The following is a 26,086-nucleotide window of genomic DNA, read 5'->3' on the forward strand; positions in this document are numbered from 1 at the left end:
TCAGTGTGCCTTGGCCTTGTGCCGTCGGAAGAGGTGGAACTTGCGCTTGGGCTTGCGGTCGCCGTCCTCGGTGACAGAGCTGGAGTCGGTGCCGTCCTCCTCGTCGACAGTGGGCGTGTTCGAGGCGATCTGGCGCAGCCGCGAGCCCAGCTGGGAGGGCGGCGCCGAGTCCAGCGCCGAGTCGGAGCGCGACACCAGCCGACTGGCCGTCTGCAGCTGCCAACAGCGACGCACGCCGGCGTCAGCGGCGGCCGACAACGCACGCACGCACGCACACACGCACATACGCACACACACACACGGCGACGGCTGGAGGGCCGCGCATGACTGTTGGCGAAGCAGTGATGAGCACCACCGACGACCAGTCGCCGACACGACAGAATGCGCGCAGAGCCGAATGGCACGCTGCCCTCTGCAGCGGCGGCGAATCGCATAACAGCCCCGGTGACGCTACACACGCAGACATATTCAGACGCAGGGACGGGACGGGCCACTTGCAGCCACATCCGTCGCGAAACAACGGTCACGCGCTGGAGCGGCGCAGCCCCCCCCCCCCCCCCACACACACACACAGCAGCTGTCTCACAACACCCAGCACGGGGGCAGCGGCAGCAGTGAACGGGATGCCCTAACCTCGACCACTCCAACCGCGAAGCACGTGCAGGAACACGGAGCGACAGGGGATAACTTCTGAAAAATGGCATGACAAGGTTAGATCAAGTACCAAACTAATGGGTTTTCGGTGTCGGGTGCCCAGTAGAGGCGCCCGCACCGGGCGATCGACCCAGACCTCCGACGCGGACCTGCCGACCCCGACCACCGGCTCGCGCCGTCCGTGGCGCCGGGGCGGCCGGGGGAGCCAGACGCCACGCGGAGAGCTCACCTCCGCCTCCTTGGCGGGCGCCGGCACCGCTGCGTCGTGACTGTGAGACTTGACCATGTTGCCGCGGCGCAGCGCCGGCGACCGCTGGCCGCCAGTGACGCGGTGCAGGGCGGACGGTCGCAGACTGCCGGCAGCGGCGCCAGGTCACGTCAGGTCAGCCGGGTCACGCGCGGTCAGACCAACAGCGGCGCCAGGCCACGTCAGGTCAGCCGGGTCACGCGCGGTCAGACCAACAACAAGCGGCAGTTTAACCGGGGTCGGACGACGGTCGGAGGGATCCAGAGGTTCGGCATGGGCCAGACGGGGGTTACGTGCACACCGGACACCCCTCACACGTGGATAAGGGACACTCAGAGTCGTAGTTCGGCGTGGTCCAAATGGGGGAGGGGGCGACATGAACACTGGACACCCCACAAATGTGGTTGGGGACACAGCGATGTAGGCCGCGTCTTGCTATTGGCGCAGTAGACGGTGGTTGACAGCCAGGGCACACAGCATACGGGGTTATCACACAGGGCTGCCGTCAAATGCCAAACAGTGCTTCACAGCGGCATAATCAAACCAACCGCAGCATTGGAGATGGAACCACTGCACTAGATGATCGTACTCGCCATTCCGGCACCGACGCACAAACCAATGGCACGGCACCACACATATGAAAGGCCTTCATCCATCCTTGGAATCGGACATCCGTCAAGCCATAACGAAGCTCGGCAAATTTGCCAACTCCCCTCCTCCCACATACGCAAATATCAATCACCGCAAAGAACACAGATCGCCACCCGGCAGACCCCGCAGATAATCTCCAGAATCTGGCGATGGTTTAAAGGTCTGTCTAATGCCGTCCGAATCTGCAGAGCACCTCCCACAGCCATCACCCGCGCCGTTTGGGGATCGCTCGGCAGACTGCGCGACGTCAGCAGCTGCTCGCCAGTCGGCGGCCGGGGGGGCGGGGGATGCAAACCTGTCGGCGAAGGCGGCGATGGAGCCGGCCGGCCGCGGCTCGCCGTCCGGCGCCGAGCCGTGCGACGACTGACTCGAGTCCCGCTCCAGCAGCCGGGCTGACTCGTGCGACGACTGACTCGAGTCGCGCTCCAGCGGCCGAGTCGACGGGTCGTACGACGACTGGCTCGAGTCGCGCTCCAGCAGCCGCGAGGCGCTGGCTCGTTCGGCGAGTGCGCTTACAGCCGTGGACGAGGCTGCAATGACACCCGACACAGTCAGCACTAAAGCAAAACAACCATCTGTATCTTAACACGCACCTCGACAGCCGAATGACGTCGGTCAAACAACACTTCCTGGTATAACGGGAGTCAGAAATTTTCACAAGAACTAATGATTCCGGAAAAACAGGAGCTGAGAGCCTTTATTGCTTGCATTAGTATTGGTAAAAAAGCCGTAGGACAAGACTGGCAGCAAATAAAAAAAACAAAAACAATCGTGTCAATCATGCTGACAACAGTGGAGTCAGTCCAAAAATGAACGGCTCAATCAAACCTCACACAAACATGAACGTTCGCTTACGACACACGGCAGCAATAGTGCCAGAACACACGCTAGTGCTGAACCGCAATAAAGACGACCTCAATTGGCGAACCTATGACGAAATGAAGTAAACAGGGCAAAGATACCAAATTATGTAAGTCAAGTGGAAGGCACGACCATGCCGTTTTTCAGCTTCTTACGCAACATACTGATGCTCGGACAGGTAACGAGACAAACACTACAGCAGCACTACACATCATTAAGCGTCTGAGCCAAACCAATAAAGCAACCAATAAAGCAACCACGGCACCCACACGTCTCTCGCTGGTATGGCCGACCACGTGCGTGCAACAACGGGGCACAACCACGCGAAAACAGGCGCTGGGAACTACTGGCGGGGTGGGGAACGCGCCACTCCAGCCTGGCGCCGACTACAGGATAGCCTAGTGCCACGTCTGTACACTCAACCACAAACTACTGCAGGGCTGGGAAGCATGGCAAATACACCATCACCCACAGCCGGGCATTTCAAATGCGAGCATTAACTACGGCTGAATAGGGGATAGCGTGACATGGAAGCAACAAGCCGAATAACGCGCACGACAAAACTAAACAAAACCTGCTTCAAACGCAATTCAGCTAGCAAGCCCACGAACAGCAGGAGCAAGCCAATCGCAAACGGAACACATCAACATGACCGACGCCAGCTGCGCCGCCGGGAGTGGCACGCTGCGAGGGGCACGCACCGAGCCGCGGCGCCCGACGCCAAAAAGCGCAAACCAGTAAACCGAGCCGGCGGCCAGCGGCGAGCCGGCGCACCAGGCGGCGCGCGCCGCACGCCCAAACCACACCACACAGAGCTGCGCAGCCGGCGACGACAGCAGGCAGCGCCGACGGTGGCCAACGAGAGAACCAAGCGGCGCGGGCAGCGCCACCTGGCCGGCCGGCCGCGGTGCGGCGCGGTGCGGCGCGGGGCCGCCCTCACCGCTGGCCAGCAGCGTCGGGGTCGTGTCGGCCCGCCGCAGCCGCGCCGAGCCGCGGCGCTCGGCCGCGCGCGCCGCCGCCGGCACCGGGCCGCCGCCCGAGTTGAGGAAGAGCAGCGCCGACTGGCTGACCAGCTCCGAGACTGGGGCGCGGCGGCGCACGGCGTCACGTCACGGCTTCACGCGCCGCAGACGCCCGCTCACGGCGCGCGCAGCGGGGCCGACCCCGCCCGGTCGTCATGGCGAGCCGCCGACACGCCGCGGCGCACGCCAGTCAACACGTTCACACGTCAATGTTCCCCGACGTCAATCCACTCCCGCGTCGGGCCGCTGGCGAGTTCAAAGTCGCCAAAGGTGGCGCAACGCGTCGGCAACGATCGAAGGCTGTTTATGCATCAGACAGGGCCGCAGGATCGTGACCACTTCGAGCTGATCGCCACCGGCTGGTGGACGGCCGAACAAATGCCACAGACGCTGGCGCGGCTCCACGACAACAGCCAGTGAACCATAGATTGGTTAGTTCAACATTACAATACGGCAATATGTCATTTAAAAGCGGTGCTTTGCCCGGCCCGTAACTCACTTGCACTTTGGCCGTGTGTAGAGACGCTATCCTCGTCCAGGTCATCGTCCGATTTTCTAAGCGATGAAGCTGCAATAAGGACGCGGTGCCAATCGCATAAAACAGCCAGGGGTAGAAGGGGCACCAGCAAAAAAAACACAAGTTGACGCCCGATGTGAACCGCACAACTGAAACGTTACGCAGGCCGCCATCTGTAACCAAACCGGCACACACCACCGCGCTACGCGGACCCAAACCGGCGACGGCACCTCCGGCACCGCCGCGTCCCGAGACCTCCACTGCGCACCTCCGGCACCACCGTGTGCCGCCACCTCCTCTCCGCATCTTCGGCACCGCCGCGTGCCGCGACCTCCCCTGTGCACCTTCGGCACCACTGTGTGCCGCCACCTCCTCTCCGCACCCTCCGGCACACCGTGTGCCGCCACCATCCTCTCCGCACCTCCGGCACCACCGTGTGCCGCCACCTCCCCTGCGCACCTCCGGCACACCGTGTGCCGCCACCTCCTCTCCGCACCTCCGGCACACCGTGTGCCGCCACCTCCTCTCCGCACCTCCAGCACCACCGTGTGCCGCCACCTCCCCTGCGCACCTCCGGCACCACCTTGTGCCGCCACCTCCTCTCCGCACCTCCTGCACCACCGTGTGCCGCCATCTCCTCTCCGCACCTCCGGCACCACGTCTCCAGACCTCCCCTGCGCAACTCCGGCACCACCCTGTGCCGCCACCTCCTCTCCACACCTCCGGCGCCGCCACGTGCCGCGACCTCCCCTGCGCACCTCTGGCACCACCGCACCCAGACCCCGCCTCCTCCCACACGGCCCCCTGTCTCACCGGTGCGGGGTATGGACGTTGTGTTGCGCTGCAGAGTGCGCGTGAGCGACTCGAGGTACGGCAGGCCCGGGTTGTGCACCACCTGGAAGCCGCAGATCAGCTCGATCTGACGCCAGCGGTAGGTGCGTTCCTGCAGCTCCTGCGTCACCTCCATCAGCGCCTTCCGCGCCAGGACGATACTCGTGTCGACGTCGTTGACGGTGCGGCCGTGTGTGGAGACCAGCGCGCCGTACAGGCTGTTCTGCTTCTTGCGCAGCTTGTCGCACTGCGAAACGGGGGTGCTGAGTTAGGTCCGGCACTGTCTCAGGTGGGTGCCGGTCAGGGAGGGCTCTGCGGGGCGCGGGTGTCGAGTTAGGGCCGGCGCTGCTTGCCGCCGCCGAACCCATCCGAACGAGCATCAAGGCACATCTCAGGCAAGTTGTCCCCGTCGCACGAAGCCGTCACATGGCACAACATCAACGGTCCACGGGTACTGCCACCCAATAATACGCACATGGGGGGGGGGGGGGCGCACGCGCGACCTCAACGCGCCTCTGACCACCTCACTGTCCCTGGTCACCTTGCCGCACCGCTGGCCACCTGCCCGCCTCCCCAGCCCTGCCCACCTGCCCGCCTCCCAGCCTGGCCAGCGGCCCACCTACCCAGCCCTGGCCGCCTCTCACCATGACTTTGGCGTCCTCCAGCTGTCGCTCGGCGTCGGCGCGCTTGCGGCTGTGGTCACGCAGCTCCAGCTCGTACGTGAGCTGCAGCCAGTGCTGCAGCGCCGGCGGGCAGTTCCAGCACCGGTCCTCCAGCTCCGCCTCGGTGCTGCGCAGCGTCTCCGTCAGCATCTGGCGGCGCCGCGGGCGGCTGTCACGTCTGTCAGCCGGCCGTCACGCCTGATCAGAGCAAGATGCCGCGTGTTGACGTCCATCATGCCATGCTTATGGTGAGCACACGGGATTCCCACCTGGCAGGCCTGCGCCCGACACAAACTGCGGCCAGAATCGGCTCTCGTATCTGACAAATGTTGCCGCTATCAGGGTCAAATTGATTCTCTTTTAAGATTTGCTTTGCCAACCGAACCATTGTTGATTAGATTCAAACAGAAATGTAAGTTACCGCATAACTAAGTCTGAAATTAATGTGTGTACTACGTGAAGCAGCCTTAAACAGCTGTCATGCACAATTAGAGCCTCCTGGGGATTTCATAAACCCATCGGACGTATTGCCGTGGACGTGTTACCATGCCATTGAAGAGCAGAGCCGCTCCTGTTCAGACTGGCCGCTGACCTAACCTCAGACCTGACAATGACCTTGCCCTCTGGGCGGATCCGCTCCAGCTCGGGCTGGCCGCTGACCTGACACCGACCTGGCACTGACCTCAACCTCTGAACGGAGCCCCTCCAGCTCGGGCTGGTCACCAGCCTGACCTCTGACCTAACACTGACCTCGACCTCTGAGTGAAGCTGCTCCAGTTCTGCCTGGCCGCTGACCTGACACCGACCTGACACTGACCTCGACCTCTGAGCGAAGCCGTTCTGGCTCGGGCTGGTCACCATCCTGACCTCTGACCTGACACTGACCTCGACCTCTGAACGGAGTCGCTCCAGCTCGGACTGGCCGCCATCGGCGCTGACGTCACCGGTCAACCGCTGCTCCAGACGCCGGTTGTGGGAGGAGACCACCTCCTTCTCCTGGTTGGCCCGGTCCAGCTCCACCTGCGGCCGAGGAGGGAGCGGGGCTCACACGGGTCCCGCTGCTGACGACGGCGCTGTGCCGGCTGTCGCAGAGGTGGCTGCACGGCGCCGTGTAACAGTCACGGCCAAAATTTGCGCAGAGTCGGGACGAGACAGAGCACGCACAGTGTATGAAATCTAGCGGCCACACCAGGCTAATGAACGCAATTAGCCGTCAGATAACAAACAAGCATAATTCAACCCCACGGAATGCACGCCTAGCCACGAGCGCAAGAGGAGTTGGCTTAATCACACAATTATTTCCGCAGAAGTTAACTCCACGTGACAGGCACTCCTCGCCCCATCCTCAGCAGTACCTGCAGGCCCAGAAGCGTCTCCTCAGCCTTGCTCAGGCTCTCCATGTCGGCCGTCATCTTGCGCATGCGCAGCTGGAACTTCTGGTTCTGCCGGTAGACGAGCCAGCAGCCGACGGACGCCACCAGCACCAGCGTCAGCAGGATGGCGTCCTTCACCAGGTTGCTGGGGTCTGAAGCAGTGCGTGCCGTCGATCAACGCTCGGCGCAGACACGCGTCGGTTCTGTATGTGTATGTAATTGGGGCTTTACGATGCACTCAGCTGCTGAGGCTATATGGCGTCGCCTGCCTCTCACCCTGGCAGGAAGGGCGAGCACCGCGGGGAATCGAACCCCGTACCTCTGGTTTCCCAGACGCGCAGTGGTTAACGCAGACGCGTTAACTACCGGCACACCTACCGGCACCCCCGTGTCGGTTCTGTGAGTCCGCTATCACTCAACTGTGTCCCTCGCACGGAGAGACAGGCACGCTGGTTTCAGATGAAGCGCCATTTTAGGCGATACATCCGCACGCTCAATGCTGCTCCCTCTGATGTCACATTCATTGGCTGACACGTGGGCGGGCAGCGCCGGGCGGGAGGAGGGGGGTCACCTTTAGGGGGGCCGAACAGCACGGCGTCCATGGCCTTCAGCATGATCTTCTGCTTGTGGCGCGGATCCTTGATGCCCAGCACGCCGGATAGAAAGTGGTTGTTGTTCACCGCCAGCCTGTGGACACGAGGCAAACAGCCGGTCAATGCCCCGCGAACACACACGAACACGGGGGCGTAGCAGCCAGGGAAAGCCGGGGCGGACTGCAGGAAAGGCAGCCGACACCGTACTGGCATGAAAGCTGCTGCACAAAACACGCCTCGAGGGCTTACAATCGACGCGTATTGAGTCAGCATCGCTTCATCAAGCACACAGAACGGCATCGATCTCGATTTGCCTCTGTCGTAATGCTGTTTTGCTTTGCACAAAACGGACCATTGAAATGGCAAAATGGTATTTGCACAAGCCAGGCAAAAGATGCACAGGTGTTTTCAGGTAGCGGCGTTCGCAACCGAATCCGAATGCAGAGTTTTACATCTGTCTTACTCATTTATTTGAGCCCCCGACCAGGCGCTATAGCTAGTTACTCTTAGCTCTAGTCTAATCTGTCCCAGTGAACCGAAGAAGCTAACATCTCGAAAACCACGCCGCGGCCGAGGAGAACAGAAAAAACTAATGCCAAGCAAGCAAACGCCGCACCACGTGACAGCTATCCCGGGGGGGTGGGGGGGGGGCTGGTACAGTTGGACCCCAGACCGACGGGGGCGTGTTTCACGGAGCCGACGGCCCGTCGTCGCCTCGCCCTCGGCCGTATCCGCCGCCACCCGGCTGGCGGATATCGCACATTCCTGGCAGGCTCACACAGCGCCCGAGCCAGAGGAAAGTGCGCAGGCGTGGACACACACACAAACAAACACACCGACGCACGCATGCCCGCGCGCGCACACACGCACATGCACGCACGCACGCACGCACGCACGCACGCACGCACGCACGCACACACGCGCGCATACATACACACGCACGCACACACACATATACACATGCACGCATACACACATGTAGGCACACACGCACGTGCGCACGCACACACAGCGGGCTGACGGGACGTCTGCCCGGCCGGCGCCAGACTTGCCCCGTTCTGGCCGCGGCGCCGGGCCCGCCAGCTGCGGCCCACCAGCTGAGACCGAGCGCCGGTGGCGCACCTGTTGCGGTGGCGGAGGCTGCCGCGGCTGCCGCGCCGCCGGGCCAGCCGGGCCAGGGTCAGGCCACCACCGGCGCCGCCAGCACCGGCCAACGCGCGCGGCAGGTGCGCATCACGTCCAGGCCGCTCGGGCAGCGGACGTGGGACCCGCCTCCAGCGACCCGAACATCGCCGGTACGCTCGGTTCTTTAGACTTCGGTGGCGGTCAGTGGGTCAACCGCAGCCCCGCGGGACCAGCAGATTCAGGATGGGCAGAGACAACACAGCCTCGATCCGCACCAGTCAGGACAGGACCAACCATTACGGACTGACATATGACACACCAGGAAAGGTGTCGTCACTACGGAGCGGCGCTCCGACGTAAGGGGAACACTAGTCATAACATACACGGCATGACATAGCCGCGGAACATGACATACCCGGAAGGGACCGGTCACGAAAGAGCCGTGACTGACGTCGAGGGAGGACGAGTCATGTCGGACCGACATCTGACGCGTCGGGCACGGCTATTCATGACAGCGACGCCTTGACCTGTCGGCGTATGATACCTGATGACACAGACTGACATAGCGAGCTGGCCTGGCTCGTCTGAAGGCCACCAGTAAGGACCAAATGACGCCCTTGCCACCCGTCCGAAAACCAGTGATGACGAGGCGGCCTGACCTGTCAGGAGCGAAACACCGCGCCATAAGGACAGTGCGCGGCCCACCGTCGGCCAGAACGCCAGGCCTCCACTCGCCGGGTGCAGGCGGGCGCCGACAGCGCAGGCGCAGCGGCACGCGGCGTCGAAAAGGCGCGCCGAGACCGCCGACGCACCGAGCGCGGCCGGCCGCGTGCCGCCAGGCCGCTCAGGAGAAATACGGCGGGTTTTTGTCGGTATCTGACCGCCGGCGACGCCTCGGCGTCATACCGGGAGGTGCCCGGGAGGCCGGGCGCTACAGCAGCGCTCGGTGAGATAAAAGACGGCAATAAAACAACTCCATACGCAGCTATCGAGCAATTCTAGAAGTCAATGACCTAAAGTGCATAGGTAGGGTGATCGAGGTCATGATAACGACCCGCGGTGGGCGTCCACCAAACGACACGCGCAGCTCCAAAGCGTCTATAACTGGCAAATTTAGAGTCGGCCTTTGCTTATCTCGCGACCCACTTCACCAAGGCCGGCTCCACATTCCGCGAAGATCACGACCACTGGCGGATTCGTGACCCCGTTCTCCGATGGGGTCAGTACGTCGCGGCCAGGGGGGCGGAAAATGAGTCTGATTAGGCAGCCGCGTGGCTGGCGGCGGGCGGCGGCGGGCCCTGTCCCCGATAGCTGGCCGCTCTTGGCACAGGCCGGCGGAATGTCGGCACGCCGACGGCAGAACGCGCCGGATGACGCGACGCCGACCGCTGAGCACGGCCAGCAGCAGAGCGCGCGGCGCCGAGACGCCGACGGCGCACGACGCACGCCAGATGAGCCGAGTGAGGCGGCTGTCTGCCCAGGCACAATGTCCCGCAGACTGCGTCGACGGCGGGACTCCAGCAGCCGGCGGCCCCGGAGTGCCGGGCCAGTGCCCGGACCGGCACGGACGACCCGCCGCAGCCGGGACGGCGTTCCCAAATTCATCCAAACGAGCGCGCAGGGGGTAGATATCAATTTATGCTACCAGGATTCTGCATCTCCGGCGGCCTCTGTGCGCACAATACGTTGGCTGCTGATCTGTTGCCCTTTGACCCCGCAGCGTGACATCTGACCTGACCGGCCGATTGGTCAGGCCGGAGGCGCCCGAATGCTGGGCTGATCGCCGCCCGGTTTGATGCTGAATGACCGACCTTGAGGGGGAGGGGCAACAGGTCGTAAACCTCGAGCCCGGGGCACGATAGCATGAACAAATATCGACATTCTTGCCTCCGAAAGGCCGAACACAGAGACCCTGACAGGGTTGCCAGAGTCTCAAGACACAGTGGAACCTCACAGCAGGGGGCGGCACGGGCACCCCCGTGCAGACGAGACCAGCGCCAGGGCCGTGCCGCTGACGGAGCGGCGCTGGCGACCCGGCCGACCCCAGGGTGACGCAGCAAGCCGCCGCGGCGGCAGCAGGACCCGCCACCTGTAGCCGACAGAGTGCGGGCCCTTCCGGGGTCGGCAGCGTTCGATACGGGCCCGGCCGGGCGTGGGCGGTCTGTCTGCAAGGCCTGTCAGACGGCTGGGGAGGCGGAGGCCCGGCCGACGCGAGCGGAGCGGCAGCGGCAGCGCCGCCACAGACGCCAGCCTCCGTCGGGAGTGAGTCCGGCCGCAACCCGCCGCCAGAGGGCAGGACGGCGGCGGGCCCGACATGGGAAGACTGGGAAGATTGGGAAGACATGGCCCCACATGGGAAGACTGCCAGGTGACTGCCGGCGTGGATTCGGCGACTTCTGGTCACCGACGGTCAGTTTCACTCCTGACCCGACACATATACATGGACCCAGACCGCGACATGAACCATAGCTATCAGTTCCGCAGAACACTGGCGATATGGCCAACGCTACCCACGGCCTACACGCACCTTGTGCGCCAAACGGTGAATACGTTGTCATTGTCCGTCCCGATGCCTCAGTTCGTTAGAGCACATGTCTTCCCATTCACCCACTTGTGGTGGGAGCACACGTCTTCCCATTCACTTGTGGCGGGGAGCACATGTCTTCCCATTCACGCACTTGGTCCGGGTCCCTTTAAGCACTCGCTATTCGTCCTGATTGGAATGGCCTGTGGCTGACGGCAGTGGCCGCGTTAAAGGTCAAGTGATGTCAGAGGGTGGAGTAGACCGCGTCGAGCATTACGGCACATTAAATTTTCGCCACAAAATTCTGCCGTTCCGTCGACCTGTTATCTCAAGATCGGATGGTGGGATAAGAGCTCACACATCAAGTATTCCGTGCCGTGGGCTCTGAGCCTAGAAACCCATCCAATGAAAAATTCGGCTGAACCTAAAAACAAAAATCAAAAAACTAACATAGAGCATGACGCCCGTACTATGAACAGGCCAGTTCTTACTCCCCGCCCCGTACCCGGCTGCCGTTGCCGACGGTCTGCCCCGTATCGCTAAGTGCCGAGGCTTCAACACGTGCGCAACCGAGACCGGCCCAGCCGCTTCGGGCCGTAACCACCGGCCGCGCCAGGCCCCGACCCTCGCCCATCCCAGCCACGCTCAGCCCTCTGCGTCCCAGACGTCACGAGCCGCGCCGGAGTCAGCAGCGGGGCCTACCTGGGCAGCGACGGACCGGCGATGTGGTGCAGCTCGAACACCTCCCGGTACTGCGGCAGGTGCACGTGCAGCACCAGCCACTCGACGGTCTGCTCGGTGGTCCAGTTGTGGACGGCCGAGCGGCGCCAGTGCTCCCACAGCTCGCGCACGCTCACGGCCGTATCCTGGCTCTGGTCGGACCGGTGGAACAGGTCCTGCCGGCTGCCGTAGCCCTGGACGTAGTTCAGCTCCTCGCGCAGGAACTGCCGACAGCGGGGCAGGGGCCTGGTCAGGCGCGCACACCGAGTGGACGGCGGCGAAGGGAAGTGGACATCATGCCCTGCTGGAGGAGCGAAATCCGACGAGAATTGCTCGCGTTTTTTTCATTTCAACACAAAGCATCCAACGTCCACCACATCGCGTTCCTAGCAATGCGGAATAGTACGACAGCACAGCACTAGCACTTATGACACGAGCACAACGAGCATCGTTCCACCCGCGAGCCTCACAGACAGCAGCTTCAAACGCCGGCACCCCCGCCACGAAGCCACGGAGCCAGCACGCCAGATCATGTCCCGTGCACTGCCGGCGTGACGGGGCTCCCGGAGCCAGCCGACGCAGGGCGCGATCACCTCTCAATGCTGGAGGGGTCGGCTGCTGCGGCGGCTTACGACCGCGCGCCACCCGATTGCAGCAACAGTGGCGGATTTCCTACGACTGACAAATGGGACGCAAACCTCATCGCACGGACGCGTCAATCCTAACACGCTAATGACGGCCTCTGGGTTAGATGCCACGCGGTGGAGGGCGTCATAACGATGGGAGGCTGTGTTAACGGGGAAGTCAAAAGCCAGGCGGTAGCGCTCATGACCCAAAGACCTCTGATGGGTTGCAAGACTTTTCTGGACACAATCCGTGTCATAGGTACCCTGGTCGGGCCGGCCGAAGACATCATCACGGCAACCGGCGCACAGCGTCTCGAGATAGCCTTTAGAGCGACCTTTCATGTCTTTCACGAGCCTTGGTGATTACGCTGACATGGAATTTCCCGCCCAGCGACTATCCGCTCACATGAGACCGCTACTCAGCCTGGAAGGACTGGCAATTCCATACCAGCCAGATTACATACCAGCCAGACATAAGACGGGTGGGGGGCATACATTCATGCATAGATGCCTTGCAATCATGACAAATCTCCAGATACCATCACGCAAATGAAGAATATACGTGTTCTACACCCATCGCCGCCATGCGTCGGATGTGAGAGATCTGTGTCCCATGCCAAGCCTTGACCATGAGCCATGACCTCTTGAAGCCCACCAAACATCCATCGGCCAGTCCCGGAGCCGCATCCAGTGCGGCACTCAGAGCTGCACAAAACACCGACGCCGGGCAAATCCCAAGTGGCGACGCCTTTCCAAATAGTTCTGGGAACCGGCGGAGCCGACAGCTGGGCCCCGGCAGCAGACGGGCGCCGAAAGAGCTCACCGCGGCCCGGTCCCGGGAGGGGAGGGCGCCGCCGCGGCCGGCTCCAGCAGCCCGGCCCGGCAGCGACGCGCCGAACCAGCCGACTCCGTCACGACAGCTGGGCATCGCGCGACCCTGCGCTGGTCACGACGAGCACGTGGCCACACGCGCCCACTACGATGAACCCATCACGATGGCAGAGCAGGCGGACGCGCCACGACAAGAGAGTGCCCAGACGTGCTATCGCATCGGACGCGTGACGTACCAGCAGCGGCGGGACGCATACCAACGAAGCGCCCTCATCTCCTCCAGACCCGGCGTTCCCAGGCCCGGACCAGACATCTCGCGACCCGGCGCGCGGCGGTGGAGCCGCTCCGCCGGCAGAGGCCGACTCAGGCCAGCGACCTGAGCCCCGCGGCCCGCCACCCGTGCCCGAGCGCGCCGTCACGGGCAGCCCGTAACGATCGCCGCGCGCCGGACAATGTGGTGACGTCAGCGCGGCCGTTTGTCTGGAGCCGGCCGCTGGCAGCCGGGCACCGGAGCGCCAAAGGCGGCGCGTCCGGACGAGTTTAGCCAGCGTTCGGCAGTTGGGACGGCCGGCCCGGCCCACGCGGCCTGAGGCGACCGTCATGGCCTGACGTCAGGAGGCGACGGTCAATACGGCGCCGCAGGACACGGCCCCAGACGGCCCGCACCGCTCACTCTACAGCCGCCCGTCACGCCGCTGGTCGGCCAGTGCCGGAAGCGTCGTGCCGCGTGAGGTCACGCACCATGAGCCCGCACACTGAGGAGCGCGGCACCAGACTGCTCTTCGACCGCCGACTGATCGCTGCCACTGCTTGGTATCTGCAGCACACGCTCCGCGCGGGCTTGCGAAAAAAATATTGTTTTCGAGCAGGCAACTTGTTTCAGGTGACTGTCGTGCTTTTTCAGCGCCGGACAGCCAAGATTATCACGCCTGCCGGGAGTTTGGTGCGGGGAGTTTGGTGGCGCAGCTAGCGGTCGGGTGCGCGGCCTTCCAGACACACGCCGTCACAAAACCAAACGCGAGACATCAAACTGCCTGTCAGCGGGTGCGACGATCACTCTCGTCGCACACTGGTTTCGGCTGTGTAAGCGCACACTATCAGACTGTGCTTGACTGCAGATATGCGCGACAGGTCTAATTCGAGACGTCTCCCCGTCCGCGTACGGCTACGATCCCAGGTGTGGCTCGCGGCACACGAATGTTGAATATTCCCTTCATTCGCGGCCCACCAGCGGACCATCAATCGTCGGTCGTCTGGCGCTGGGACCGCCGCGAGAGGCAGCGCGCATATTTGCGGACCAGTTCTCCAGGAAACCGCGTCACGCGCCCGCCACGATTCAGCCGGCGGCCGCGTCGTGCCGTCGAAGGCCTTCCGAAGTCGACAAAAACAGTGCGTGCGCGCCGCACGCAAGCCGGCCCTGACCCCTGGCCGCGCCTGGTGTTGACTGCGGTCAGCGCGGACCGCCGCGGACGGCTACGGGTGACTCGCGACAGCGCGGCTGGCCGGCTCACGACCCGCACTGCACCATCCAGGTCAAGGTGGCGTCTGCATGGATAGACGCGCCGTCACGGGGCCGGGGAGAGAGGCACCTCGTCGAGTGTGCTTATTTACAGCAGGTGCTGAAAGTCGCACCGTTGAGCGATGATCCACTACCCGGGTCGCTTGTACGGTGGCGATTATGGGCAGTCGTAACCTGCTCCGCCAGGTGTTCCGGCATTACCCGACCCCGGCCCAGCGCCGGCAAACCCCCGGTAAGGTCACTACCCCGGCCTATCGCCAGAAAATCCCCGGTAAGGTCACCACCCCGGCCTATCACCCATGAAACTCCGGTAAGGTCACCACTCCGGCCCATCGCCAGTAAACCCCCGGTAAGGCCACCACCCCGGCCTATCGCTAGTAATCCACCGGCAAGGTCGCCACCCGGGTCTATCGCCAGCAAAACCCCAGTAAGGTCACCACTCCGGCCCATCGCCAGTAAACCCCCGGTAAGGTCACCACCCCGGCCTATCGCTAGTAATCCCCCGGCAAGGTCACTACCCGGGCCTATCGCCCCAAAACCCGGTAAGACCACCACCCGGCCCATCGCCAGTAAACCCCCGGTAAGGTCACCACCTCATCCCATCGCCAGTAAATCCCCGCTAAGGTCACCACCTCAGCCCCCATCGCCAGTAATTCCCCGTTAAGGTCACCACCTCGCCCATCGCCAGTAAATCCCCCGTTAAGGTCACCACCTCAGCCCATCGCCAGTAAACTCCGGCAAGGTTGCCACCACCTCAGCCCATCGCCAGTAAACTCCGGTAAGGTCACCACCTCAGCCCATCGCCAGTAAACCCCCGTACGGTCACCCCCTCAGCCCATCGCCAGTAAATCCCCCGGTAAGGTCACCACCTCAGCCCATCGCCAGTAAACTCCGGTAAGGTCACCACCTCGCCCATCGCCAGTAAACTCCGGTAAGGTCACCACTTCAGCCCATCGCCAGTAATCCCCCGCACGGTCACCACCTCAGCCCATCGCCAGTAAATCCCCGTTAAGGTCACCACCTCAGCCCATCGCCAGTAAGCTCCGGTAAGGTCACCACCTCAGCCCATCGCCAGTAAACTCCTGGGTAATGGTCACCCACCTCAGCCCATCGCCAGTAAACTCCTGGTAAGGTCACCACTTCAGCCCATCGGCCAGTAAATCCCCCGTACGGTCACCACCTCAGCCCATCGCCAGTAAATCCCCCGTAAGGTCACCCCCTCAGCCCATCGCCAGTAAACTCCGGTAAGGTCACCACCTCAGCCCATCGCGACAGTAAATCCCCCCGGTAAGGTCACCACCTCAGCCCCATCGCCAGTAAAACCCCGGTAAGGTCACCACCTCAGCCCATCGCCAGTAAATACCCGTTAAGGTCACCACCTCAGCCCATCGCCGGTAAACTCCGGTAAGGTCACCACCTCAGCCCATCGCCGGTAAACCCCCGGTAAGGTCACCACCTCAGCCCATCGCCAGTAAACCCCCGGTAAGGTCACCACCTCAGCCCATCGCCAGTAAACCCGTAAGGTCACCACCTCAGCCCATCGCCGGTAAACTCCGGTAAGGTCACCACCTCAGCCCATCGCCAGTAAACCCCGGTACGGTCACCACCTCAGCCCATCGCCGTAACCCCCGGTAAGGTCACCACCTCAGCCCATCGCCAGTAAACCCCCGGTAAGGTCACCACCTCAGCCCATCGCCGTAATGTCACCTCAGCCCATCGCCGTAACTCCGGTAAGGTCACCACCTCAGCCCATCGCCAGTAAACTCCGGTAACGTTGCCGGGCACCGGCCGCTGAAAGCCCGCCCCGGCGCCGAGGAAGCAGGCCCAACGCGCCTAGTGACCTGCGCATCCCCATGAGACGATCGATCAGCCGATAATGAACTGTTGGATGCTTTGAGACGGTGAATGATGGGTTGTATGTGCTGGTGGCAGCGCCAAGCCGAGCCCGGAGAGCTTACGGCGGTGGCGGCGGCAAGAATGCGAAAGGGCTGTCCAACCTCCGCCCAGCCGGCCATGCACTGAGGTGTGGACTTCTACACATGACTCGCCCGACTCCGGGACATAGTTTGCCCGACAGTTGGGCGGGGCGGGGCGTCAATGGTTGGTGGCAACAGTACGACTTTTGTCTGGTCAGCGCTGGCTGGGACCTACCCTCCATCGTTGGTGAGGGGCGCTGGCACGTTCTCGCCCCTTGGTTCTGAATTGAACTAGAGCCACGGAACAAAGACCGGCAGAAGCCTCGCGTATATGCGAAGCCACGACGTCCAGCCCAATCTAGTGGGGTCAATTCGCTGGTCCCAGCCCAGCTCAACCTGGACGCTTGAAAACACAGAGTGCAAAAATCACGGCTATTTGCGTCAGGACAACAATTTTCTTACCAAATGGAGACCAAATCATGTTTGCTTAAAAACAATGGTGACTCTGAATGTCTTATAGCTGTCATCTTCGCCGTTTCGCGCACAAAGTCAACGTGCATTCCCAATGAGCACCGGAAAACCGACATTTGTATTACAAACCGCTCGGCAAGCTCTCAGAGATAACAACATCGTTATGTAACCTGGTGTGCACCCACGCTTTGGCGAAACATCTGCATGGGATGCATCGCCAGCTGTACCAAATCTTACCCCGCTGCCGGCTACAGAACACGTACAACGGGTAATCTCTCACAAACGGAATGTCGCTTACGCCTATACGAAGGGCGGAACACCACTCCACGTAGTAACTGGAGGCGCCGTAGTCAAAACACATCCATCTCACGGCTTTTGATCATGTTAGGAATTTGATCATGATCATGATCATGCCCATCAACCAAGCAATTATGAAATTATCGCAACAAACATGGGGGGGGCGAGACCACTACAATGGGAACAGGCGCTCTCGACCGCGACCCGTCCGTACGCCGCGTGGGGGTGGCCGTGCGGCTGCTCCTGAACGCACGAGCTTTCGCAGTTGCTGCCTGCGTGCATAAGTTCCGCCAGGTGGGAGCTGTTTTCGCTTGCGCGTCGTTGGCGAGAGGTGGATGAAAAGTTCCCATCCGCTTTGGCCTCAGACTGAGCTACAGCTGCGGAACAACTACCGGTGGATAGCACCACGCCAGGGGGGCCTGACGAGGCCCGGCTCGGTCCCTGGACGTCAGTCACTAGGTTAGTTAGACGCTAGGGTGACCCTGACGCTCGCGAACAAGGTAAAGTACGGCTTTCTGGACACAGCACAGTACTTTTCGATCCAGTTAGGCACCATATCCGGATGGCATTCCCGCGCATACGCCTAGAACCGATCTGCCAACGATCTATGGAACTATGAACAATTTTGTTTTGAGAAACTGGCTAAGCTGGCTCTCGACAGCAAAGGTATCAAAATAGCATCAAAGATTGATCATATCAAGTATCTAATATCAAATAATATCGAGTACCTTACATCAAAACACTGGACTACTATACCGTGACAACACTTACCACAGAAAGGTCATTAACCTATCCAGAACAATTCGTATGCTTTAAGTTGAGCATTGTACGTCAATTTCACGCACATAGGACACCCGTAAAAGCCGACGAATAGCCGACATTTAAGCAGCCGGCCACTGCCATTTGACGGACAATAACAAAACGCTTTGCGCGCCTTCAAACACGCCGCCATTGATGGGAAATTGTTTGCACCAAATGTCCCATAAGACGCGATCCATGTTTTATCGTTTACGTCAAATTTAACAAAGACGGTTCAAAGTTATTTTTCGTGGTCTCTGGAATTCCACTGGGGAGGGAGAGGGAGGGAGGGGGGGGGGGGGTCTTGTGCCGTCCACCGCCTGGTGGGGTTGAGCGTTTAAGCTTGCGACAATGGCACTTCAGTGCAGTGACCTTGACAGCCCAGCTGTGTTTGAAAAACACAATCGGATCAGTTGGCATTACCGAAGCCTTATCTCAGGTGCACGTCCAACAACAGCTATCGGGTACAGTTACGGAGCGGAGGGACGGGGAAGACGCCGACGTACAGTTCCACTTTCGGGCATTTTGTAGCGGATGAATAGCCACAGACGGCGTTTCATACTAATGCAACAATCACAAAATGCTGTAAAAACAAGACCGATGCAAAAGACATTTTGCTCTTATCCATTCTTACTCATGAACACTCGTCTCGACCCGAGGCGGTAAGCTGCAACGCGAGAAATTTTCAAAGGCCGGAGTTTCCCTCGTTTCTGGTTCCGCGCCTTGCAAGATCGCATGGAAAGAATCACTTTCTTTTAATCCATGATGCATTTGGGCCGTGCACAGCACGACAATTGACGCAATCCGCTACCCGAGCGGCCGCCACCGTCCAGCGAAAGACCCAGCCACGGCACGGCGTCTTCCGGCAGTGTTGGGCCCAGGTCAAAACAGCCTCGCACCGCAGCGGACTCCAGTGTCCCAGGCCGCGACCACAAACCGTGGCGCTGATTAATGAGGCAGGTGCGATCACCAAACACGGCCCGCACGATCCAATCACGGCATTTACCGCTGCAGCGCGTGCAGCACGGGCGGCGGCCATCTGCGACAGTCCACGTACGCCCACGTGCAGCCACGGTCCGCCGCGTGCCCAATGACGTCATAACGCCTTTTGGCCGAGCTTCGCCGTCCATAGAAGGTTCTAAGGCACATTTTGACGACGGCCATAAGTCACATGAACATTACAATCGCACAGATTCAACGAACTGCTTGAATCAAGCCCAGCCCGGGTAAGGAGGTTATCTGTCGGCGTCCTCTGGGGACGGCCCGCGCGACGGCACTTCCGAGCGCCGCCGTCTGACGTCGCAGCAGCCGCGCCCTCCGGCTGCCGCCGGCCGTACCTGGAATGTGGTGAGGCCGCCGCCGGCGGCGCCCGACGTCCGGTTGGCCAGGTCAGGGCCGGGCCGGGAGGCGAGCAGCACGACCGTCAGCCAGGCGAATCGCGTCGCCCGCATCACACCCCCATGCCAGGCGGCGCTGGAGCGGCGCCGGCCGGGCCCCCCTGCGCCCGTCCGCGGACGCGGACCGCGCAAAAGGTCAGCGGTGTCCGAACGCCGCGCCAGACGAGGTCCCGGTGCATGCGCGTCCGAGTCGGGTCTGACCTCAGGCGGACCACACCCGGACGCGACCGGGCCGGGTCCGGGGCGGCGCCACGACGGCAGCAGTCCGCGCACGACGCGTGACGCGGTCGGCAACCAGAACATCGGCGGGCTCGGCAACCCGCTGAGTTGCCCCCGACGCCCTCCGGCCGCGCCCCGCTCCAAAGTCCCCGCGGGTGGCGAGGACCGGCCGGCCGGTGAGCGGCGCGGCGGGCCGGCACCTCTCGGCTGGCGTCGGTGCGCCTCGCGCCGCCGGCCGACCACATACCTGAGGCTCATCGGCGCCGATGAGCGGCCGGCGCGGCCGCCGACGGCCGTGCCAGCGGTCCGTCGGGGGTTGACGGCCCATCACCAAAGCAGACCGGCGGGGCTGCAGCGGGGGGGGTCACCGCAGCTGACCAGGCGGGGCTGCAGCGGGGCAGGTCACCACAGCAGACCAGGCGGGGCTGCAGCGGGGGCAGGTCACCACAGCTGACCAGGCGGGCTGCAGCGCGGGCAGGTCACCGCAGACCAGGCGGCGCTGCAGCGGGGACAGGTCACCGCAGCAGACCAGGCGGGGCTGCAGCGGGGGCAGGTCACCAAACAGACATCGGCGCTGCAGCGGGGAAGGTCACCGCAGCAGACCAGGGGCGCTGCGGGGCAGGTCACCGCAGCAGACCAGGCGGGGCTGCAGCGGGGACAGTCCCGCAGCTGACCAGGCGGGGCTGCAGCGGGGCAGGTCACCCAGCTGACCAGGCGGGTGAAGCGGGGCAGGTCACCGCCCAGCACCAGGGGGGCTGCACAGCGGGGGGCAGGTCACCAAAGCAGACCAGGCGCGCTGCAGCGGGGACAGGTCACCGCAGCAGACCAGGCGGCGCTGCAGCGGGGGCAGGTCACCGCAGTGACAGGCGGGGGCTGCAGCGGGGACAGGTCACCGCGAGACCAGGCGGGGCCGCAGCGGGGGCAGGTCCACCAAAGCAGACCAGGCGGCGCTGCAGGGGACAGGTCACCGAGCAAGAACCAGGTGGGGCTGCAGCGGTTGTCCGAAGGGTCACCACTGGTGACCGAGGACAGGTCGCAGAACGGGACAGGTCACGAACGGGACAGGTCACCGCAGCTGACCAGGCGGGGCGGCTGCAGCAGGGGCAGGTCACCGCAGCAGACCAGCGGGGCTGCAGCGGGGGCGGGTCAACACAGCCTGTGACCTCGCCAGGTTCCACCTCTAGCGTGTTGGACCTCGAAGTCCCCCACCGACAGTTTCCCACTAGGTTCCGTGCCTGGCTAAGGCCCACTGTCTGCCTGCCTCTGCACGCCACGCAGCAAACCCCCAGCCTGCCTGCGCGGGCGACAGCTCGGCCGGTGCGTCAGTGCGTCCCACTCGTCGCAGCAGTGTCGCGCCTGCTCGCTTACGCCGCGGCCTGCCCGGCCGGAAGCGAGCCGAACGTCTGGAAATCCAGTCGGCACCGCGACCGGACCGGGTCGGGTCGGGCCGGGCCAACACAAACAGCAGCCGACGGGCCGCCGGTGCGACACCGCGCACGAGCCGCTTCCGTGCCGACGGTCTCGCTGTCCTGCCGTCTCCGGCACAATCCGGCTAGTCAGCTGATCCGCGTAACCAAGGCGACCGCTCAGCCATTGGTCCTTTTCGGAGAAAAAATCTAGCCGCGCCGGCATTTATTTGACGCAGTCGTTTAACACATGGTTCTTCGGTGCATTGTCTATAAAATTCTGACAGAAATGATCTCGCGGTAGCCTCTGACTTCTGTCCAACCCAGCGAAGGAAAAGGTGAAAAATAACAAAAAATAGCATGCCTCCATCAACAAATGAACCATATCTAGCAATTTTGTATTGGGCAGGGGGCTCTCACTAGCAGGGGAACGCGTTGACAACCCTATGCCCTTCTTACCACGGCTCTGGCTGCGCCCCTGTCACCCCATCTCCACCCCCCCCCCCCCCCCCCCGCCAGCTCGCCACCCGGTCGGGCTACACAGCCGGCCACAAGGCTGTCAGCAGGTGGGGGGGGGGGGGCTGCGGTGCGCGTGTGTGCGTGTGGGCGTGATGGAGGATCGGTTTCAATCGGCCGCCCCAGCGGCTGGTTTGTTTCCGGACTGGGGTTTCAACGGTGCCGTGATGCGGCTCACACCAGGGCGCGAGCTGACGTGTGAGCATTGAACACCGATCAGCAGAAGGCCGTCCAGTATCGCCTCCTGCGCTGTACTGAACCGCTTATCCGCGGCTGGATGTCGCCGAGTCCTTTTGTAGCCGTCCGCCTGCCGCGGGGACAGCCCATGGCACACAGCACGGAGGTGGCTTTGGGCAGCCCTGAACACGCCGGAGCGGAACACCAGACTCACCGCCGACGCTCCCGCCGTCCGACGTACCACAAGCACGCCAGCGAAACTCCAAATCAACTCGGAGTACTTTGGTAATTGGATAAATGCTAGTCCGAAACTATGTAACCTGGTCCACGCCAACCGTCGAAGGCCAGCTTCCCTGTCCCTCGTCGGCCAGGTCCCCCAGTGCACGGGGCACCGGGCGGCGGGCGGCGGGTGGCCACTGCGGCATCGTTCTCCGCGGGAGCGTCCGTGTGCTCCGCTAGCGTTTGTCCGCCGGGCCAGGCCGAGCCGACCCCGGGGAGCGGCGCCGCTCGAGCGAGCCATCAGAGCGCCCGGCGGGCCACCGGGCCGGGCCGAAATAGGTCCGGGCCAGCCGCCCGGGGACACAGCGCGCGCCGATGCGTAAGGTCATTACTGGGCCGGCGGACACGACACCGGCGGATACGACACCGGCGGACACGGCAGGGCCGGCACAACCGGAGGACCCGGCAGGGCCGGCAACCCACGGGCGGGACACGGCGCCAGGCGGACACGGCAGGGGCCAGCACACCAGAGGACACGGGCAGTGCCCGGTTACACCGGCGGACACGGCGCTGGCGGGACACGGGGCCGGGCGGGACACCACGGGGCCGGCCACAGACCGGCGGACGCGGCGCCGGCGGACATGACGAGCAGGGCGCACTGCCGGCGCAGGGGCAAACAGGAGCAGCCCTGTGACGCGTGTTATGTCGCGACAGCCAACAGGCCGGAGGGATCACGTGACGCGATATGGACAGCCGGGGGCTCACGTGAAACACGGACCGGTCTAGCCCACGCGGCGGGGACGGCACAGAGCGAAGCCAGCGCTGGGCACGCGATAGGTCAGGCAGGCTGACCTCTGATCAGTCAGGCTGATCAGAGGACAGGTCAGGCAGGCTGACCTCTGATCAGTCAGGCTGATCAGGCAGGCTCACTCTCGTGGTCTCTCACCACCCGCTGTGTACTCGCCTCGCGTCACGGCGGCGCGGCCAGAGAACGATGGGCGCCCTAGATGACCGCGCGCTTCCCAAATGGACGAGCGGCGGCCACTCACTTTATGGCGACTTTGCTGGATGTCTCCTTGCAACAGCTAGCACCGCTGTGCCCGGTCACCCACCCGCAGCCGGTAAGTGACGCGTCCCGGACCAAGGCTTGGGACGTCCTGTACAGCGCAGGACAGAGACGGTACGCCCCGCACGTGACATGTGGGGCTGGTTCGGCTCCAGCGGTGTGCCGTCCTCAGCACCGGAGGCAGGCTCGGCGCGCCGCCGAAGCGCAATCACATCAGCCGACAGCAGACACGAATGCGAAGCGCATAAACGTCCACGGCGATCCACCGGCCACAGCCATGAGGCTAGCCAGGCCGGTCTGTCAACGGAGAAGCGTGGCATTCCGTTCCAATACGCCGCGCCCCGGCGGTGCTCTGAATCCACGGCATGATCTTCAGCTCAGGGCGGCTGGGCTTTCAAGTTCGAACCGTCGGTGACCACATACCAGTGGGCGCAGTCAAAATAGTGAGGGCGGGCGGCACCTCGCCTCAAGGTCGGCCCGCTGGTAACCCGTTGGGTGACAGCCTGGGACGGGCGGCCGCGGCCGCCGCGGGAGTCTCCACCCGGCCGGAGTCGCGACCGCCCCACTGGCAGCTGTCCGCGGGATGGTCTCCACCCGGCCGGGGTCGCGACCGACCCACCGGCAGCTGTCCGCGGGAGTCTCCACCCCCGGCCCCGGATAGTCGCGACCGACCCACCGGCAAGCTGTCCGCGGGAGTCTCCACCCGGCCGGAGTCCCGACCCGACCCACCGGCAGCTGTCCGCGGGAGTCTCCACCCGGCCGGAGTCGCGACCGACCCACTGGCAGCCCGTCTCCAGCCTGCGTCCAGCACACCGACGCAGAAGCTCCTGTGTAGTGCTGACAAGGCCCGATGGACACATGCCACGCTCGCAAAATATTCGCCATTTTTCCCAATCGCAACAAACATTATTTTGCAGGCCTATCGAGTGCTTGTCATTTCAAGTTTTGCCAAGAATGACAGATTCATGATCATGACCAGAGCCCGCCGCGGTTCGCTATCTGGGCGACGGACGATAAACTACGAACGGCCGAGTAGGTAATAAAGTTTTTATATTGAACTCTTTTTCAGGTGTGAAACCATATGATTCACACTTTTTCCAAGGAGGACGGACAGCAGCAGGCGAATCCACTGTCGCCGCGCCCGGAGTGCCTGCGAGTCTTGGGATCCCAACACGTTCTCTCCCCCACTCGCCGAGCAGTGGTCACGGCGTTTGCGTCCGGATCAGGTGGGCCGCTCAGAGTCGCAGCGGCCCGTTCAGAGCCACAACGAGCCGCTCGGAGCCGTAGCGGCCCGCGCAGAGCTGCAGCGGGCCGCTCCGAGTCGTAACGGCCGCCCTTTCAGCACACTCCGCTCCTGGCCGGGGTCACTTGCCCACGCGTAGATACAGCGCGACAGCTCCGGCCGAACATGCCGTGCACAGGTGCACGATTGGCGGCATCGGTACCGGCAGCACACACCCTGCCAGCCACCTCGCAGTTCCGCAATGACTGGAGCGCGGTCAGAGCTCGGGGGAGACGGCTGGTGCCTTTTGGGCCTGCGTGACGAGCACCAGTCCACAGCGAATGCTACTCACCGCTCACGGCATTACACAGGCACGCACATAGCATCGGACCGAAGCCAGGTGACTGCTGCCAGGTTGCACAATCGCTAGCTGTCGTGGTAAATGCGTGATTGTCCTGAGCCCAGCGTCGCTTCGCCCCGCAAAAACCGTCCACAAACAGCCCGGCAGCCGCAGCCGCGGCGCCAAGCGTGTGGCCCACCAGCCCGGCGCGTCATCACAACAGCGAGCGGCGGGCTGCCAGCGTGGCCGAAGCTGGCCGGCGCGGCGCCGCCGACGCCACGTCCGCCGACTTCCGGACAGGAGCCGGCAGGGGAGGGGCGGGCTGCCAGCGTGGCCCCCGCCGACGCCACGTTCCGCCGACCTTCCGGACGGAGCCAGGGGAGGGGGGGCGGGGAGGGGAGGGGACGGAATGCGTGGGGCGGCCACTGGCACCGGCCGCCTCAGGAATGCCGGCGTCGGGCGGCCGCGCCCGCCGACGCACGCGCACACGCACAAAACATCTCCAGAATTGTGCCGCGCGCCCTGCCAGCTGATAGACAAATGTGCGAAGACGAGACGCGGAGGGGGGGGGGGGGGGGGGGACGTCCGGTCGTCACGGTGACGACAGAAAGCAGGGATAGGTGTCACCAGCCAGGACTGATGACGTCCACAGCAGGTGGAGTGAAGGTGAGGGGGAGGGACAAGTGACGCAGTTCACGGATCACGAGTCACGGAGGTCAGAAAGGGGTTGGGACAGGTCAGGAGGGCGTAATTACAGAGTGGTTAGCGCCTTTGGTTCCCGCGTGGGGGACCCCAGTTCGAATCCCGGTTGCGTCATGGCTCCCGGGTGCCAATATGACTACTGCAGTCTCCGGGGTTCCATAAAGGGTGCGCGATGACATCCACAGAAGTCAGGTGAAAGAGTCCATACAGGGTTCTGTGACATCAGCCAAAGAGACTGGAAGAGCATTCGCTGACATGATGAAGAGACCGACGACAGCGGATCGCGTTGCGAGGCTCGGCCGCACGATAGTGAGACTGCGAGTCACGCCACGAGGTGGGCGCGCCGCACTCCCGGACGGGCCGCGCAAACCGCCCGGTGGCTCAACGGCAGGAGAGGCCAGCTGGTCAGTCCCGCCAGCTGGCGCCAGACGCCGACGGAGCGGAGCGGGGCGACGGCACCACCGCACCCGCCTCACCCACCTCGTCCGATTCGGCCTTGTCGATCTGGCCGTCGGCGTCATCGTCCAGCTGCAGGTGTAGCGAACTGATGGCGTCGTACGAGAGCAGGTCCTCCTCAGCCTCCC

General features: G+C 63.1%; 1 protein-coding gene across 1 annotated transcript; it reads right to left on the reverse strand.

Moving 5' to 3' along the window:
* Positions 1-26,086, reverse strand: LOC119107983 (stromal interaction molecule homolog; the record flags this gene model as incomplete). Its single annotated transcript, XM_037231570.1, is given in 12 exon segments — positions 1-150; positions 884-1,007; positions 1,848-2,082; positions 3,354-3,494; positions 3,935-4,003; positions 4,766-5,030; positions 5,428-5,595; positions 6,331-6,465; positions 6,801-6,970; positions 7,390-7,505; positions 11,763-12,004; positions 25,983-26,086. Coding segments are annotated over 12 exon segments (1,919 nt in total), but the record flags the coding sequence as incomplete, so codon positions are not given.

The sequence above is a fragment of the Pollicipes pollicipes genome, unplaced genomic scaffold (genome assembly GCF_011947565.3).
Source record: "Pollicipes pollicipes isolate AB1234 unplaced genomic scaffold, Ppol_2.1 Scaffold_6686;HRSCAF=7923_pilon_pilon_pilon, whole genome shotgun sequence".
Lineage (NCBI taxonomy): Eukaryota > Metazoa > Arthropoda > Thecostraca > Pollicipedomorpha > Pollicipedidae > Pollicipes > Pollicipes pollicipes.